At 37.3% G+C, this 19,486-nt stretch overlaps 2 protein-coding genes across 11 annotated transcripts in view; both read left to right on the top strand.

The window, feature by feature from the left end:
- The window catches only part of DNAAF5 (dynein axonemal assembly factor 5), a 29,614-nt gene extending 14,091 nt beyond the window's left edge, over positions 1-15,523 (top strand). Inside the window, exons 8-13 of the mRNA XM_074841423.1 lie at positions 2,119-2,287; positions 4,844-4,991; positions 10,377-10,527; positions 11,860-12,016; positions 13,803-13,994; positions 14,499-15,523. Coding sequence (XP_074697524.1) covers positions 2,119-2,287; positions 4,844-4,991; positions 10,377-10,527; positions 11,860-12,016; positions 13,803-13,994; positions 14,499-14,638 — 957 coding nt within the window. The 3' untranslated portion in view covers positions 14,639-15,523. The remainder of the gene's footprint in view (positions 1-2,118; positions 2,288-4,843; positions 4,992-10,376; positions 10,528-11,859; positions 12,017-13,802; positions 13,995-14,498) is intronic.
- Positions 15,524-17,371: 1,848 nt separating this feature from the next.
- SUN1 (Sad1 and UNC84 domain containing 1) overlaps positions 17,372-19,486 on the top strand; it is a 36,021-nt gene continuing 33,906 nt past the window's right edge. For 5 of the 10 annotated variants that reach the window (XM_074841137.1, XM_074841136.1, XM_074841135.1 and 2 more), the window contains exon 1: positions 17,392-17,496. In XM_074841137.1, coding sequence (XP_074697238.1) covers positions 17,411-17,496 — 86 coding nt within the window. In that variant the 5' untranslated portion in view covers positions 17,392-17,410. Of the gene's footprint in view, positions 17,497-19,486 lie in introns of all 10 variants that reach the window. The other 5 variants (XM_074841141.1, XM_074841140.1, XM_074841139.1 and 2 more) reach the window with 4 other exon arrangements.

Below are 19,486 nucleotides of genomic sequence, written 5' to 3'. Positions count from 1 at the left end.
AGTATAAATTTGTTGTTTGGAAAAGAAGTCTGTATTCAGGATATATATGAGTGTAAACATAAATTATTCAAAAATTTGCATTATAGAACTTCAATTCAGGCTTTACTATAAGGGGACAGGAGATCACAGAGACAGCGGAGACCACAAGTGCTGTGACCTGATTGTGAACACTCAGTCTTGCTTGATTTTTGGCCCCTTTGCTTTGTGTTCATCAGTGTTTCTGGTTGCTTAGGGCTAAGGAAAAAGATCAAGACCACCAACTGAGCACTTCGGTGTCCTGATGAGGAGTACAGTTTACTGCCCCAAGTAGACTGAAGCCATAGCAGTTGTTACAAGTCTGTTCAGCATGTATTGAGCTTGTCAGTGATTTAACTGGTGAGCTAAAGATAACGTTTTATTACCAGTGGTCTGTGCTATCTTGGCTCTTCTGGCACACGTTGATTATTAGCATGAAAATAATGAAATAATGTATTATTAGACTTGTTAGCTTTCAAATACAGGAAAGAAAATCACCCTTGCTATTTTATTATTTTTTAACTGTGAGACACTTCTTAATGAGAAGATATGCATCTGTCTATTGGCATATTTAATTTTTTTTTTAATTGCACTCTTGAAACTATTTAAAGAGTTTATTTTAAATCGCTTGTGAAAAATGTATTATTCTGTGTCTTGTTCAATGAAAAGAAAACATCTTGCAGATTGTGGTGGGATTAATAATGGGGAACGGTTTCTGTCTTTAGACATTCTGTCATGTAAAATGGTCCCATTAATTTACAGATAAATTAATATTTTACATATAAGTTATTCTGAGTTGTTTTGGCTGGCTGGCAGAATGCTCCAGAAAGGAGAAATCTGTTGTTCTTGAGGGAGGCAAACCCGCTTTAAGAGTAACCTTTGTCCTTGGCAAATCCTGATTTTTTTTTTTTTTTTTTAAATGTTTTTTCCTAGAAATCTCATTTATTTTCTCCACATCTGGTACTTCCATAATAACATCTTTTGTCTGGCAAGTGATTAGTCTGTAAAACTGTAAAGGTCCTAGACATGTTTCAGCTAACTTGTGCGGTTGAGTTCAGCTTAAAAATATGACTACAATTTGTAGCTCTGCTGCACCACTTAGAGTCAAATGATGTCACGCATAGCGCTGCACTGTATCTTTCCCTGCTAGAACTGGCCATGCTGACGACATACGTTATTTCTCAGTGGGATTTCTAACAGTGTCTTCCCCCCAATTCTTGATTCACTGTCCACTGAAATCGCTAAGACTCTGGATGCTGCTTCCAACATGCTTTTAATCTCTTCCTTAGAGAAGTCTTGTACCTCTGGTAGGGATCTTCAAGAACTGTCAGAGCAGATTTTCCTTTGCTTTGAAACACATCTGCTACAAGTGATTAAGAAAATCTATATGCTTCCTTGCCAAGTATAATCATGTGTGGAATTCATTTAGTAGTTCTTTTTACGTGTTTTCTTTGTACATGTTTTATTTGTCTGTCTCATGGAATAGTCTAAAAGTAAATATGAAGAAGGTATTTCAAATGTAGCAGTGAATTTCAGTACTTCTAAGCAACAGAAGTTGAGAATTTCAAAATTAACCTACCCAGCTACTGTAAAGAGAAAGCATCTTGCATAATTAAAATTGAGGGGGAAGGGCAGGAAGGGAAATACCATGTCTTCTCTGAGCTGTAACAGCAATAGTTTTTGGAAGCTGCCATAGCCTGCTAGATAGGATTGCAAGAAATTTCCTTTATGTTAATGTTTTAAAGCATTCTTAAATTAAGGAGGAAAATCACTACATCTTTAAAACTAGTAAGAGGTTTTTTATTATGTGGTTAGTTTTTTGGATAGATTTTCACATGGATTAGAGATGCTTTCATTTTTCTGTTACATTGCTGTGTTCCTTATGATTTCATCTTGAACTCAGGACAAATGTTTCACTTTAAATAAAAGTTAATAGGTGTAGTATAGGCAGACATTAAATATCAATCTTGATTGTCCACGTAGAAACTATGGAAATCTTGTGTCCCTTTTGTTCTTATAGTATAATTATGAGTTTTAAATTTTTTTTTCTTTTTTTTAACATTGTTTCAGTTAAGATAAAGTATCCTGTCTCTGTTTTAACAGGTAGGGGAAACAATGTCTTCATTGGCTGAAGTGCAGCGATTGGATAGCTTTCTTTATCTCTACAAACAGCATATAATTCAGCTTATGGAATGGGTTTCGATATCATGTGATTGTTGGACATGCTATTCTCCAGAAATATTACAGTTAGATGTCATCGCAACCCATTCAGGTACGACTTATTTAGTAGTTCTAAAAAAAATAAAGTAATAATCTCCATAGCCTGTGGACACATTATGTTTTATAATGAATAGTGTAATATTCAGAAACTTCACAAGACTACAATGGAAAACAAAACCAAAAGTGTTGAAGCAGCTCAAATTCTGAAAGACTCCTTGGCTGCAAGGAGCATACTAAAAGCACTTCTGTAAAAGTACACTTTCAGGTAAATGAAATAGGTAAAGATTACGGAGAGATGAACTGATGTACCTTATGTGTCCAGAAATTGATGTATTTTTTCCATCTATTCACTAGTCTCATGAAAGATACTATCTTTCTGTAGAAACATTTTCTTACTTATGTTCTTCAACACATTGCTGTGTATAGATTAGTGAAACACTTTGGCGTACGTTCCACCTAGCTTCAGATCTGCACAGTGAACGTTCCTCCGGTGCTCTCTCCAGATTGCATCTACAGGCAAGGGATGCAAGGACAGGCAGTTCTGGTCACCTAGACACCCATTTTAAGATTATTAAAATGGAAAGTCCTGTTTATTTGGTTTTTCCTTTCTGTTAGTTAAAAAGGGGATGTAGACAGCTACTTCAGCTACAGGTAAAATATTATTATTGCTACTGCAGATAGTTAAATTGTGGACAGGTATGTTTTAAGGGACTGTATCTTCTGCGTTTGATCGTTGAATCTCATAAAAAGCCTCACAAACCTATGTGAAGCACCCACTTGCTGGTTTCTGCAGCAATCAGTGTAAGTACTTTTTCTTTTTTTCATCTGTGGAAAGAACAAAGAAGTTTTTTGAGAGGCTAACTTTTCTGTATATTTGCGCTCCCGTTTCCATGACGGAGAGACTTCTAGACAGTTGTCTCTGTTTTCCTTAATGCTAAATAAATCATCAAATGTCTGGGCAAACATTCTGGCTTGCACCCAGCACTGGTAATATGCTATTGTCTGTGTTTTCTGTCTGACACAGCAGCTCCTAGAGCTATTTTTTTTTTCTTTGTTTTCATTCCCACACATACTGTTGTTTTTAATCAATTTAATCAGGTTTATTCATTTCAAATTTCTCAGTTTTTACTGTTTTTCAGGAACTTATGCTTAAGCCGAAATTAGCAATGTAGTTTATTTTGTTTATTTTCCATCTGTTGAATTTGCTGTTATCAGTTTGATATAATAGTAGTATCTTTTAAATGTCTCAGAACTCACATGAAGCAATGTATTTTGAATAAATGCTGTGAAAATAAAGACCTATTTGTTGGCACAGAAATTTAGCAAACTGCAGTTCAACACCCTGTATTGCTTCAGTCTAGACAGTGAAGATTGGGGGGGGGTATTATTATTTTAAGCATTATATTTCCAGATATTATTAAATGCTATTGAACTTCGTTTGGAATCTTGAATACTTCAATCTGTCCATTCCATGTGTGAGGAATATTCTTGTCATCAGAAATGCCAGTGTTGTGTCTCCTTCTGGGAGGATTTTCTGAGTCACTGGAGTTGAATGGAATGTGCATCACAAGGATGCAAAGCTGAAGAAGATCCTAGAGGAGAGTAGTTTATTGCAAACATAAAGCTAAAAGAGCATCCTACAGCAAGAAGCTTGCAGAATAAAGCATGTGTACAGCCTCTATGTATTCTTCCTCTTTAAAACCATGCAGATGTTAACTGTTATCAAGGAGAAAGGCACAAACTTCCTTCTGTTTTGGGAAAATCTTTTCTTCAAATGTTGGGATAACAGCTTAAGATTTTGTTTGTTTATTGTTCAGTGATGAAAACAATTTACTATGGGATGTGAAATGTTACCAAACTAGAGAATGAATTTGGAAAATATTTTTGTTTCAAACAGCTTCTAAAATTGATGATATTTTAGATTCTCTTGTAAAATGCGAATAAGCATTATTTAAATATGGAGAAAGAATACTGCTGCAGTAATTCTGTTATCCAGGTTTTGAGGCTGACCATTTCAAATGCCCTTTCCTGTGCCTCTGGGAGTCATGAGCATCTTTCCTTGAATGCTGCATGTGGAAAAATGTCAAAGAAGTAAAAAAGCATAGTTAACACTGCTGTTTGGAGTGGTGTCATGGTCATACCAGATTCAGTATAAATTTTCATTAAGTTCAATGAAACAAAAACTTTGTGCTGACCCTCGAGCTTTCAGAGCTACATCGTGAGCAGCGTTAATCCTCCCCCCAAAATGTCATCTTGTACTGCTGGTTCCAGCAGTGAGCGGGTGTCATTGATATGTCCATGCTACATAACGCAAGGCAGTACAGCAGTACCAAGGTGGCTAAATGAGATCTGGGGTAAATGTTCTTCAGGGAGCACCATGGTGCTGTGGCTAAGACTGGGGGTACTTGAGCCCATGCAGAACTAGCTTGGGTATTTGTGCACTGCCTAATACGATGTAACATGGATACATCAACAGCTGCCATACAAGAGTGGAAAGTTAAGTACTATTTTAATACCAGGCGTATTACAAATCTTAATGCATTCACATATTAAACATCTAAATAGAACTTATTAGTACCCTGAAATAAGTTACATGTTTATTTTCTAGGTCCTGTCATAGGTGAAGCTCTGAATAACTTTATTCTCATTCTTAAGACATGTCTTCAGCCAAACAAAGATCCCCAGATGCGGTTAAAACTTTTCACTATTTTATCACAGTTGCTCCAGAAAGCAAGTGAAACTGTCAATTCTCAGGGGTAAGTAGAGTTCTAATTTCACACAGCTGTTTGAACACTACAGTGGCATTAAAAAGTAATGACCATGGTAGTTATTTAACCCCTATAATTGTGTCCATGTTAACATGTCTGGAAGAAGAAAGACTTTCCCACCATCTTCTACAGCAGATTTTTCTTGCTGTATTTTATAACCATGTTTAGAAGGGCGGAGTGCAATAATTTAAAGAAAATATAAATAAATTGAAGTTTGGACTTCCTCCACTGTAGTCTTCCTACCTCTGCCACTGTGGAGAATTAAAATGGATGTCATGCAGATCTGGATAGTTTTCAAAAAATAAAGAGCTATAGTTGAAAAGAATACATGTTTGAAAGCTAAAATGGGGATGCTTAGGAAATAAATGGAGGGGAGGGGTAGTATCTTGGTTTTTTCTTTTTCTTCCAGCAAACTTCTAAATCCCTAAACTTTGCCTATAGTCATTGTAAGGAAACAATAAAACACTCCAAAAATGGGCAGTTAAAAATGCCCATGATCTAGCATGGTGTTTAAAAAGCATTAAACCAGGTGTTTGATAAGGAATTATTACTCTCAGTGACTGAAGATGGAAGTCTCCTGTTGCTTGGCACTATTTATGCATTGCAAGTACAATCTAACTATAATTTATGATGCTTATAAAACCCCTCTATTTATAACAATGCCAACAGTGGGGCTCTTTTGTCACTATTAATTTAGCTTTACTAGTAGTGTAAACACTCTGCAAAGTTGTCCTGAATGCATAAACCATATCTGCTCTGCTTGTCCCAGTGCCTGCTGCATTTAGTGTGTAAATGTATTCTCATGCATATTTTTTTCATTTTTAACTCTTAAAAACCAGAAACAATCACAGGAAACATTCTTCCTAAGAGTACTTTGATAGGAGTGGTCATTTATACTTAAAAGTTTTTCATGATTCCAATGAGCAAATTGGCACTCAGTGGGCGTTCTGGTATGTTGAACATTCATTCAGGTTCCATGAGACCACGTTAGTATGAATGTAGATGTATTTTTACCATTTTTAGATATATTTAGTATATTCATGGCCTGCATCCTATAATGGGAGAAGGAGGAGGAGGAACAGGAACCCTGGTGTTCCCATTTATTGCGGGATTCCAGGTGAGCTGAAGAATTCCTGCTAACTCATCTCCTCACAGATTTTGAGCTAGTGTGCTAAAGATGAAATATAATGAAGCTGACCTTTTTCAACTGAAAGCTTTTGTGCTAGGTGTATTGTTATCTGTTTCTGTATTTTCATGATTCAGTGTTAAAATCCCTATTCATGTGAAAAATCTCTTTGTAGTCAGTGGATTACTTGTTTAAATAATCATGTAACTGAGTGGTAGTTACAAGATCAATCTAGATACACAAGAATCTTCCTAAAAGAAAGCAAGCACTTTGAAAACTATTTTAAGTGTTCCAGGATCTGGCTAGTTGTAAGCTAATCTGTTATATCTCAGATCTGTATCGTCTAACTGAGAACGCAAAGACCATGGAGCCAAGAAATGTCATCTCATGTGTCACACCCTGAACACAATAATGATGCTTATTAAGTGTGGAATAACGTATTTCAGTCTAAAAATGGCTAATGCAACTCTCTCCTATCTATTTATTTTCTTTTATGGACTAATTTTACTGCTCTTTATTTACTGCAGAATACATTATTAGCTTCTGTTCATCTATCATACAATCACATTTATTATTTTCTGCATTGGTTTTTAAAACATCAAATATGTTTATTCTTTCAGAGTATTTAATCAAATTCAGACCTGGTCAACAAGTTAGTCTCACTGGCATTTCTCCTCTATACATTTTCAGTTACCTGGCTCCAGCTCTTCTTCCTCAAAAACAGCATTACAGGTTACAGCAGAATAGAATTTGAAGAACTGAGTTAAATTCTCTGTTCTGCCCCTCATTTGTGATCTACAGAAAATCATTTAGACTGCATCTAAGCAGTATAACAGGTACATTACATGCTACAGAGTCCTGACCCACAGTGTTCCTGACTAGGGTTGCTAGGAGGTAGGCAGGACTTCTGCATTAACCCAGAGCCTTATTAATTCTTTGTTTCTCACCTGTACAGTAGGATTGATAGCACTTCTTTATCTGAAAGTCTCTGAAGTAGTCAGGTAAGTATATTGTTAGGTCATGTAGGTATTGCTGGTAGAGAGAGATGAGCAGTGCAGGACCATATGGAGAACATCATCAAAGAGTAAACTTTTGTTTTGGCAGTAGTCAAAGTAAATAGGATGAATAAGAAAATCTTTCATCTGCAACCCAACCATTTGGGTAAATAATGGAGCCAAAGAGGGGAGAAAGAAAACCAACTCACTGGACTGCCAGCTTCACTAGGATTCCCAGGAAAGGGAAATTATCAGCGTGGAAAAAATAGAATATGTTTCAAAGTAATATTTTCAGCAACTATAGCCACACATCACATCAGCTCTTCAGAGATGGCAGTGATGGAAGTTGTTTTGCTCAGAGCAGTATGACTGAGTGGCCTTTTGTCAAGATTAGATATGTCCCGTGAGGTTAATAGACCTGTTTGTATGAACAACTCTTGGCCAAGGATGGCCCAGTCTAACTCAGAATGAGGCTCTCCGTCCTCTAACAATGAGAGCAATGCAATGGATTTTACCAGTAGGCTTATCTTCAGAAACTAAAAAGCAGTAGAGGGAGCTAAATGACTCTTTGAAGTCTTGATTCTACTTATCATTGTCACAGCAAATGTTTTAATGTAGGAAGTAACATGTAAAGTTCTTGTGTTTGAAGAGTTGTTTGCAAAACATTTTGTAAAAGCAAATCCAGTTTTGTTTTGAATTACCTGAGTTTAGGATACTAAGCTTGGAAAAAACAAAAACATACACAAAAAACCAAAGTCAACAATCCACAAATTTATAAAGCCAAGTGCAGCAGTGTCATAAAAGCAGAAAAAGGAGCCAATCCAGAACAAAAATGTATAAAAAATAATTAACATGGAATGAAAGTTTTAAGTATGTAAGTCCATAAAATGGCGGTAGCAATCTTAATGTAAACCCAAGCTCTGCTTTTTATAACTGCATAAGCACTAGGTCTTATTGTATGAACAGATCACGTTTTAGTTATTTCATATCCAGTTGAGAATAAAGACTCAACTTTGTAAATACAGATAGCACAGACAGGGTATGTTCTCTCATGGAAATGGCTCACTTTTAGAATTAACTTACATAAGTTTGCAACAGTAAGATCTGAAAATGGAAAGAGGGAGAATTTAATTGCATCGGCAACAGCAAAAAATATACCTTAATGGTAATGAGAGATAGTGTAGTGAAGCAGTAATAAGTTCTGGTTACACAATCGCATTCCCTGCTGGCAGTAATTTCTTTAGCTCCTTAAAAACATTCTAACAGTTTAGATAGAAAGGCTTGCAGTTACTACACTAAACACAGTTGTGTGGTCATCTAATCTTGTTTGAGTCTGTCATGACTGAGTCAGATAATTGCCAGATAGTGCTTTACTGATTCTCTTTCAAGGCACTAGAACAGATATTCTCACAAATAGCATAGCATTATGGTTAACATAATGCTGATGGAATTTACCTTTATGTTTTGACAGATTGGTTTTTCTTTGCAATTTGGCAGAAAGCTTTATTAAAAACAGAAGCAACTACTGATCAGATAGCAAAGTAGCACAAATAGCACAAAGCTTTTTTTTAGCTTTGGAGCTAAAAGGAAATTCAGAATGATAGTGATCATTAGTTATATTTTTTTCTGGCAACTTTTTGAATAAAAAATTATTCTCAAAAATGTATTTAAAATAGTAAATCTAAAGGTTTTTGACAAATTTATGTGTGCCTAATGGGACATCAGTTTTCTTGTTATTACTGAATCTTAAGTGCCATCTGCTGGACGGGAAGCAAGAATGGATCTCTGACTCTCAGACACTGAGTGCTCCCTTAGCCAAGGAGCTAAGCAGCAGCCAGGTGTATCTATTTTCATCATGTTGAGAGTTTCAGGTTTTTGTGTGTGCAATAGATAATTAAGGTCTGGCAGGCTAGCTGGTCATACTTTAGTTGGATTATACCTGGATGACATGGTCTGACTGCAGTGGGTAGCTGCAGGAAATAAGTAAATTACATTTCTTATTACATCAATGCAATATTATTATAGAATTTTTTAATTGCTGGATTATCATTGCTGGATGATTTTGTTTTGCTATTGTGGGGATTTTTGTAAAAGTACTTGGTGATTTTTGTTTGTTGTTAACATCTAGCCATTATATTCCTCCTGTGGCTTGGCACATCTCTGTAGGAGCAACTTATTCATCCTGGAAATGTACGACTCTTAGAAAAAAGTCAGCAACAGTTTGTTCCCTTTCTGCCAAGCACCAGGGGTGTGATGTGCTGTTTTGCACTTGGGTGGCCGCAGTCCAGATCTGCGGGAAGTTTGAATAGAGTGGGACACAAGTCAGGGTAGATTTAGCCCGTTACTTTTCAATCCGTTTTGCATGCTGCCAGCTGCTTTTTAAAGCAGAGGGGCACAGTGAATAACCTGAGCCTTAGTTATCTAGTCACAGCCAGGCACATATGTCCCTTTGATGCAGCAAAGTCATTTTTAACTTGTGTGTAAGATCTATATCTTTTTTTCTTAATTTAAAGCTGTTTGAGCTGGAATTAAGTGAGTGCGAGGGAATACTGCCTATTGGAATCGCTGACTCACAGCAACTTTCAGCATTATAATAACCCGTTCAACAGAGGAGGAGGAAGAAGCATCAGCAAAAATACCAGATTTGTGTGTTTGTAATGAAAACAAACTAGTATTGGGACTGGCACCATCAGAAAATCCTACAGGACCTCTCATCCTTGAGGGAGACGAGTTTCTGAGCCAAGGGAAAGCTGAAGTAGGCTGTGTAGACTCCCTGCAGTATCACTAGCTCAGGTCTCATCAAGAGCATTCATACTTTTCACGTTATAAATACTTTTCACTGGACAGTCTCAAAGGGCCTTACAAATATTAATGAATCCTCACAGCATTCATATGAGGTGTTATCTCCACTTTGCAGACGGAGAAAATGAGACAGAGAGAAGGTAAGTAGTTTACCAAGATAACGCAGTGAGTCATGGGCATCGTCTGAAGTGGGAGAAAGTCTAGCCTCCCCTTTCCATGAATGTTAGGTATTTGTTTAAATATTATCTAGAAAAATTAAGTTATGAAAAGCTTATCACATACATTATAATCACATTGGCTTATAAGATTTTATTTATTTTTTTACAGAGTCTTTTTTTTTTTTCCTTTTCTGCCTGTGTTTCTATGACAGAAAATTGTCTTTTACATCCTGTCAGTCTCTTTATCACTTTCTCATGAACCTTTATTTTGCTTTCTTATTTTTGGCTTCAGGCTGTTCCCTAGCTACCTTGAGACTGTGATAAAAGACATACTGGCTCCTAATCTGCAGTGGCATGCTGGAAGAACAGCAGCTGCCATCCGCACTACAGCTGTGTCGTGCCTTTGGGCTCTTATTCACTGTGAAATGCTTTCACCAAAAGAGGTAAATTCTCTCTCATCAAATGTACTTTGAAATCTTAGGCAGGAAGATAAAATAAATGCAAGGGGGGAAAAAAGAATAAATCCTTATTGTAAGTAATATTTTCAGATGGATGTGTAGTTTTCATAATAAAATTCATTAATTGTAATTGAGTATTGATAATTGAAACGATCAGTAGTGGAGGGACAATGGTATCCTGATAAGAGACCTGAGGCCAGCAATCTGGTAGGCTGTAGAACTCACCATTGTCAAATTTTGTACATCTTTGTTCTAGCTTAATGTCCGTTCTGTCGCACAAAATACTAACTGTTAGCACAACAACTTGGGTGCGTGACGTTATTGGACCTGCGGCAGCACTGCAGCTGGCCGGGACAGGCTTTTGTGTAATGCGGCAAAGACAAGTTGTCTTGTTGCCTTGGAGCCCACAGGTCCATTTCGGAGAAAAAAATCTAGAAGATTCCTGGAAAAGGCAGCAGGACTTGAGATGGAACTTGAAGGGTATCTGTAGAAACCAAAGGAGAGAACTAACAAGGAGTACACTTAAAGAAACGTTAATCACCGTAATGACTAAGGATGAATTGAATTTGAGGGGGTTTTTGAAGCTTATTTGCTAACAAAAATAGCATTTGCAAATGATGCACTGGAAATGTGTTAAATATAAGGACATTTTAAAAAAAAAGTGATTAAAATGTTATTAAATGTTCATAGTCCTTATTGTCTTTAAAACAGACCTTAACTGAACAAAGTGCTTAAACACATGTAACTAGTTGAGTTCACATATCTGGAAACATTTATATCAGAGACTACTGTTCTAGTTAAACATTTTTTCTGGATCACTGCCTTAATGCCGTTTTTGCATTAATGTATAAGAAAGGTACATATTGAAGTCAAATTATGAAACTCACTAAAATACTGTATTTACAACAGTCTTTACTTAAATGCTTCCTTTTAGAATAAGAGCACCATCTACTGGTATATACACATAATCCTCATCTCCAAATTATTTAAAGTTCTGCCAACAATTTTTTAAAAATAAAAAGGCAAGTAAGTTTAAAGCTTTTACAAGTTACATAAAACTCATCTGCATATATACTGAGCATTCATGAACTGGATGATCGACTGGTGGATTTTCATTTGCCAAGCTTGCTTAGAAGCAAAAATAGAGCTGTGTAACTTCCAAGATTTTCAGGTTAACTTTTATAGTTAACTTTTCGTTTTGAAACTAAGCAAGCCAGTATCGTTCAGACCTAATGGTAACTGATATAACCACTAAGCTGGTTGGTTTAGAGTGACTGAGAACCTGCTGTTCTTCTATGCTTTTCCTGTTAATTGTAGATCTTAACGGTCAAAGATGGGCTAATGCCCCAAATCATTGCCGCTATGGATGAAGACTCTAAAATTACTCGATTGATGGCTTGTCGTATTGTTGGTGTTTTTTTAAAAGTCTGTGGGAGGCAGTTTGATGAAGATAAATTTACCACCACTTACACAGGTAAGTGTAAAAGTTTAATTTTTATAAAAGATTTTTTTAATCAAGATTTCCACGTTGAAGAATTACAGTTGCTTCTTTACCTGAAGTATCATAGTTAGCTTAGCTTTTTGGGGTGAAAAGCATCGTGCTGGAGCAGTAGGCAGTCACTCTACAGCTTTGGATTCGCTGTGCAGGTTGTCCACTTCACCTGCAGATGCACTGCAGCTGGTAGCAGTGAAAGCACTAATACAGACTAGGGAGTGACAAAAGGTGCTGTATGGCACTATGGCATCTGGCTTTAATCCCCCGTAAAGAGCAAAGAGCCTTTAAACAGTTAGAGGTGCAAATAGAGGCAGATTTTATGTAGACTCAGTTTCTCAGTTCTTATTTCACTCCCATGCGCATATTCTAATGCTATTTCTGTGTTCTCTTATCTGGTGTTTTAACTATTTGGGTAATTCTCCCCCAGAGTAATTTTATAGATATTAAGGAAATGGAAAAAGTGAAGTGCTGCACAAAATCATACCATTAGCAGCATTTCTATGTATGAGAGGCAATTTAATGTCTTAATCCTGCAGAGACTAAGATGTGGTTTTAAACTGATAAGTGAAACTGTTTGAAGTGTATAAAGTACACATATACATTTTAGAAAATCAAGGTGTTAAACACTTGAGTAGGCGTTGTTGAGTGGGACTCCAACAGCGCTTGCTTCTTGCAAGGCCTTTCCGTAGCAGCTTTTTGCCTGCAGTATTTCATTTCATTGAGGTGGTATATTGCAGACAAGTTGATGTCCTTTGGAAATGCCCTTGCTCCCAGTCGAGCAGAACTGAGCAGTATTCCCAGCGTTATTATGCATTAGACCACTAGATGGAACTTCACTCAATATTCCGGCCTTTGCAAGGCTTGCCAGTATTTCATCTGCATTGCTTCCTAGTTTAGACTATGTGAAATAATGTTCTAACTATAGTGAAAGCAGAACAGTAATGCATTATATAAATGGTAGTCACATTGTTCTCCTTGCTGTGTTTCAGAGTGCCAAGAGCAAGCCATTTAATTGTACCATAAATAGAGCTGAATAGGTAGTGGGTTGGGTTTTTTTATTAAAAAAAAAAAAAGGACGAAGAAAACCCTAATCTAGAGTTCTGTAATGTCAAATAGTGCTATTATTTGTAGTGCTTCTTAGGATGATGTTTAAATGCTAAACAATTAATCAGAAGTACAGTCTATGCTACGTAACAGGATTTATGTTCTCAGAAATATATACACATAAATTGGACTTTCCCAAACTCAGCTTCTTAATGACTGATACTTTTTCTTAAATGTCACAGTAGAGATCTAACAACAGACATCCTTATTTTGGAGAAATTCATGATCAGACAATTGTCAAAGTACATCTTTGCATCTTGCATATTCAAATAGTCTGCAATGCAGTCATTCACTGAAACAGTAATATTTGATAGAAAAGCTGTGCTTTATAGAGCATAGAAATACTTAAACTCCTGTAATGCATTAATAGACATTTGTAATACCTTGTTAGAAAAAGTGCTAGAGAATGTTCAACTAATCTAAATAATGTTGTATATTTTTGTAACGTTTTTGACAACAGTCCAATAACAATGTACTGTGTGGCTTTAGGAAGAATGTACTACGGGTATTTGTAATGTTCGAAAGACAGAGTATGTCATAAATGCAACAATAATTTCAGTGATGACAAAGTACATTTGTTTTTTCAAATGCAAAAGATAACTTTGCTGTTCGCAGCGCTGTTTGGTTATGTATATGTACATATGTATATGCTCCTTTCCAGAAGTTTTAAAGCGTCTGGATGATGCTTCATGTGATGTACGCCTGGCAGCTGCTCACACCTTAACTAATTGGTTTAAATGTTTAGAGGACAGTGACGTGAAATCTGCTATGGAAAGTCATATTGAGTTTCTGTACCAAGAACTGTTGATACACCTCGATGACCCGGATCAAAATATCCAAAATGCAGTCCTAGGTAAGACTTGCAGTCATTTTAAACAATGCTTTTTTAATAATGTTTTCAAGTGTTATATGAAAGTAGCACGTACAGCTAGAGGCTAATCCAAACAGGGTGGAAGCTTTCCTTTGGGTTTCAGTGAGTATGCGCTCAGACCTTTTACCTGTATGCAGAATGTCATGTTTTATCTAGCATTCACCAGAGGGGGAATATCAGTGCATCTGATGTTCCGGAAGACTTTATAGATGGTAAACAGGATATGGAGCGTAGACACGAACCATTGCAGGATGTGACCGTATCCTAGCTTGCTTGATGGATTCTTTGGAATTTATTAGTGTATTGCTCTGTGTTCAAGCATGTAAATGTCAAAATACAGACCTCAGCAAATGCGGGAGGAGTCAGGCTGTCATGACTGCACAACTTGTAGAAGAATAGCATCCAGGTTAGGTTTTGGTTTGAGAGAACTTGGATAGAGAAATGCAGAGAGGCTAATGATTTCTAAAACATATTTTTGTTTTACAGAAGTTTTAAAAGAAGGAAGCGTTTTATATCCAGAACTGCTCGTGAAAGAAATTGAAGGGGTTGTACATAAGCATCAAACACCAGTCTATTGTAACCAACTGCTACGTCACATTCAGTCAGCCAAAGAGTCAGCTTTATGAATCAGTGTGGAAATTCCTTTCAGTGAACTGTATGTGAAATCTGTATGATCTGGATTACTTTCATCTTTTCATTTGCTTAAGAAAGGCTGAGCAATAAATAGATTGGTTTTTCTTTGTAAGTTCACTATTAGCTCATTTAAAAGTCAAATTGACACAATTCTGTGTTCTTTGCTGTTTGAACAGTTCTTTGTATTTGCTAGCAATAAAACAATGTTTTAATTCACTTCGCATTGGAAGTTTTTCAGATACAAGGTTTAAAGGAGGAATGTTTTTCAGGAATTTGACACTATTTATAATTGAGAAAGATGACTATTACTTTGTTAAATAAATTTAATATCAAAGTTATTAATGTGATTCAGCAAGGACTCAGTCTTTCAAGGAACATTTCAAACTCTGGATAAAATCAGACTTTGCAGAGTCAGATGTGTGAGGATCAGTTTTATCAGGAAAAAAAACCACCCAGACTTCTCTTGCATAATGCAGAAAAATCCTTGTAATGTTTTGAGTACTCGTTATACACATGTATAATAGGGACATATTCTGAGTAGGTGTCACTAAAGGAATAGTTCTTATTGTATTACATTTCATGACTGAGAATAAAGGTAAGCTTTTTAAATTAAGGTTTATACATAGGAGGAAATGTGCTGTTTTGTCATTTAGATTAACAGTATTTATATTTTTGTATTAAATATCACATCTGCGGTTTTGATGTTTGTACCATTGTGCCTTGGAAAGCAAGCAACATTTGTTTGCATATTACATTGAAATGAAATTCTGCAACATTAGGTTAAAGCTTGGTTTATTTTTTTTAAAAAACCTTTGTAGTGTATAAGTTTTAGTGTTGTCTTATATTCTCAGCTATGTAATAAAGTAAGTGAGCTCCTAGATTCTTGTCTACGTCATTGTGGGGTCATGTGCTATTTATTGCACACACAAATCATGGAAAATTAGGATCCTGATTTTTTTTTTTTTTTTTTTAATTATCTGTATTACAGACAAAAAGTGTTCTTAGGCTTCTAACTCCAAAGTGCCTTGGCTTTGTATCAACTCTAAAAACAGGCTCAGTGGGGTTTGGTAATGCTCCTTATGCTGTAGGAAGTCCTCATATTTGCTTATTCTGAGCTAACTTTACCTTTTCAGACTTATGACATAATTGTTAACCAAACCACGATCTGTTTACAGCAATATCTACTTGCATTCTTAAAGAAACATTTGAGAGAGACTAGATACACCAGACCAGTCTTATTCCTAGCTTAAAAGCAAGTCATGCAAACTCATGGCCCCTTCTCTGTAAAATGCTAGGTTGCTTTGAAAATTCTGCCAAAAAGGGACAATTCCACTAATGATACAAAATAATTCCATAGTTTGTTATGGATCCGAAAGCTATTTTGCATTCCTGTAGAATAGGATAGTAATTTTAGATCATATGTACTGTCTTTGAAGTTGTCTTTTCTTTTCATGAAAAGCCAAAATATAACCATCCCTGTATTGAGCAGCATTTTAGTTGACTGAAAACTATTAACTGTTTAACTCGCTATAACTGGAGGGTCAGCTGAAATTCTTAGAAGATGCAATGTGAGCGAAATAAAAATCCCTAGAAGACATTAAATGGAGTGAAGAGGTTGTGGTGTCTCCAGCCTTGGAGATACTCCAAACCTGTCTTATCCCAGCCCTGGGAAACCTGTTCTACCTGACTCTGCTTGGGCAGGGGTTTGAACTGCGTGATCTCCAGAGGCCTCTTCCAGCCTCAGCTGTTCCGTGCTTCCGTGAAATTATTTCCTTAGTCCAATCGATTATTAAAAAGCCAATTTAATTAGACTGGAAATAGACTGCATAACTATCCTAGCAGAGCCCTTAGAGTCCTCATTCAACACTCTCTTCTCAAGAAAAACCCAGTGTTTCAAAGTGCTGCAGAGCAGCAGATTCTTCCAATATAGCCTAAAGTTTCACTTCAGCAAAAGAACCCCTTGAAAGTCCACCAAAGGACTGTGGGGTTAGGGAAGAGAACCTTCTTAGGTGAAGTGAAATCTAGTCAAAGTTTTTCAAGATGTTCTAAAGCTGGTACACAGTAAGAGCTGAAGTATTCATCAAGCTTGGTATCTTCAGCAGGCCGGGAATTTTTTTTCTGCATATGTTGAACACTTTTGTTATCTTTCAGAACAGTCCGTTGTGTGATGCCTCCCAAAGAAAAATCTCCGCATCATCCAACAAACCAGGTTTTTTCCTCAGAGCCAGGAGAGGTTTTTGAATTGAATATTCTAATAGTCCTTCTGGAGACATGTTAAACAGCAGCCTGATCTTGTTTATGCACGTGTGACAAACTAGATATCCTCCACTATGTCTTTTTACTAGAAAGTGTTCTGGACATAGGACTTCAACAATATGCTGACCCTGCTTATCATTTACCATATTTCAATTTATATAATCCAAATTTTGCAACCCCCTTTATGAAAAAGCACTATTACCGAGTCTCCTGTGGACATTGTATGAGCCTGAGTTTTAAAGTTCTTTTGAGACTCAACTTTCTCAGCTTCAGCCTTTTACTGCATCAGTAGGAACACAATTGAAATGTATGATTTTTTTTTTTCTATTTTGCTAGATCAGCTATAATACATACTAGATTTTATTTGTGTTCACTGCATAATGTTACTAGGATCATATTCATTACGTAACTTTTAAGCAAGGACGATTTTTTTGGGCAAACCAGTTATCTCGAACTTTCAGACTCTTTAGATAAGCAGGCTTTAGCCCTGCCCTTCCTGTGACGAACAGATGTGCTTCTGTCTTCGTCTTTGTAAGCTAGAAGGCCTGTTGTGGAGGATCCTGGAACTTGGATTCTCAGCAAAACAAAGTTGGTGGTAAGTGCATGCATTTGTCTAACAGAATATAGAATCTTCTAAATATTTGTTGACTACCTTAAATAGAATCAATTAATTAGACATCAAAAGGGCTCTGTCAGATGAAGCACCTAGTCTTTGAGAGAAAGTCTACATCAGAGAGCATTTTTAGGGGAGACTGGAGGTTGAGTATGTTCCCAGATCCATCCACTTCTCATCCATGCAGGTGCTTACAGGCAACCTGCAGATTTCCTCAGAAATGCTTTAGGCAGATTGCGGACAGTCTGTCTGCAGGTGTCCAGCAGTGCACTGTGTCATCTGAGCCCACTAATGCACCCTGTCTGCTTGCGTATGCAGTCTGCTCCCCAGAGAGCAACCTCCAGGTATATCCGGAAAGTTATTATAAACTATAACAACCCATCAGAACTCGAATCTAATCTAATCTCTACATATAGAACTTCAGCTATTGTTGTATAATAACTTTCCGGATATAACTGGAAATAACTATTATAGTATATAGTATAGTTTTACTGTAGTATAGTAAAGTAACAGTGTAGTATAGTAAAACTATATAAAAAACTATATAAGGTATGGTAAAAATATACTATTATACTATAGTATAACCATAATATTTATGTTATTATACTATAAGTTATTTTATATATTATTTTGCTTACTATATTTAAGTTCTTATAATAGCTATAGTTATATAGAGATAGATCAGATTAGTGTTCTGATGGGTTATTGCATAGGCTTTATCTCACCTGCGGGAAGTCCCTTGTCTGCACAACACAAACATACTAGAACATTGCCCCAGATATAAAGTAACACCTTGGCCTGTGGAAGTCAACCGCTGGCATGAGAGCAGCCGAGTTTCTGTTTTATTTGCAGAATCAGTGTTAGGATCACTGCATGGGAAGGTGAGCAACTGTTGGCTAGAAGAGTGGATCAGAACTGGTCCTGGTGGATACTCTCAGTGCCTCAGCCCTTCACGTGAAGCTCTAACCATATTTTAAAAAGAGAGAAAGAAAAATAAAAAAAATCTTCATTAATAGCAGCTGAAGGATCAACAAAATTACAGTTAACAGGCTTCTGTCCATCTACTGAGATCAATCCCCCAGAGGAGCTCACAAGCAGCAGTAACTGAGATGAAGTAGCAGTTGAGAGCTGTGAGGAGAACGGCTGCTCTGTCAGCCTGCCTTACATGTAATCGGCTTTTCTTGTTAATGTCTGAAATCCCTGTAAGTCAGTGCGGTGGCAGGATCTAGTGACAAAACTGAAGTGCTTTGCAGCCCCCTGTTACCTGATAACCTAATTGCTCTGTATGGAGCACCCACTGCCTTTGGCTGACAGCAATTGATGGTGTAGAGAAAGGGCCCATAAAATGCGATGCAGATGGCGAGAAACTTTTTCTTTAATGAGCAAGAAATCAGATTTCCAGATATTTTAGGCAATTTTCATACTAATTCATACATACGGTCATCTCCCCAGCCTTGAACATAAAGGTCACCACATGCCTCACGCTAGGGAACAAACCCACAGCATCCCCCTTGCCCAGCACGTCCCTGCCATGCATTACCCCAGCACCCTGACCCCTGCAGCCCTCCCCAGGCTGCTGCTGAGCTCCCTGTGACTCACCACAGCGCTTCCCCAGCCCCACCACCTTCAGACTGGGAAGCAGTGACCTGGTCCCCTCACTGACCCACCACACAGCACCGCCCCGTGCTCAGCAATCTCAGTGCTTCCAGGCACCTCTGCCTGGGCGATGGGCATGCCATGGCGGGGTGGCCCTCACAGCCCTGGGAAAGGCAGCGTTTCACCCGTTCCAACCTGCACAGCAGCATGCCGTGCCCGCTACCCAGTATTACCAGTCAAACACCTTGCCGCACTGGTTTCTGTCACATTCAGTCCATACCTTCCATCACTGTGGGGTCCTGTGCCTTCTGGTAGCAAGGGCCAGAATGTGGAGCAGCCCTGGTTTCCTAGGTGTGAATGCAGGATTGCACTGGGA

This window comes from Strix aluco, chromosome 15, assembly GCF_031877795.1.
Source record: "Strix aluco isolate bStrAlu1 chromosome 15, bStrAlu1.hap1, whole genome shotgun sequence".
Taxonomy (NCBI): Eukaryota; Metazoa; Chordata; class Aves; order Strigiformes; family Strigidae; genus Strix; species Strix aluco.
Note: the sequence above shows the minus strand (reverse complement) of the source record. Positions and strands in the feature narration are given on the sequence as shown.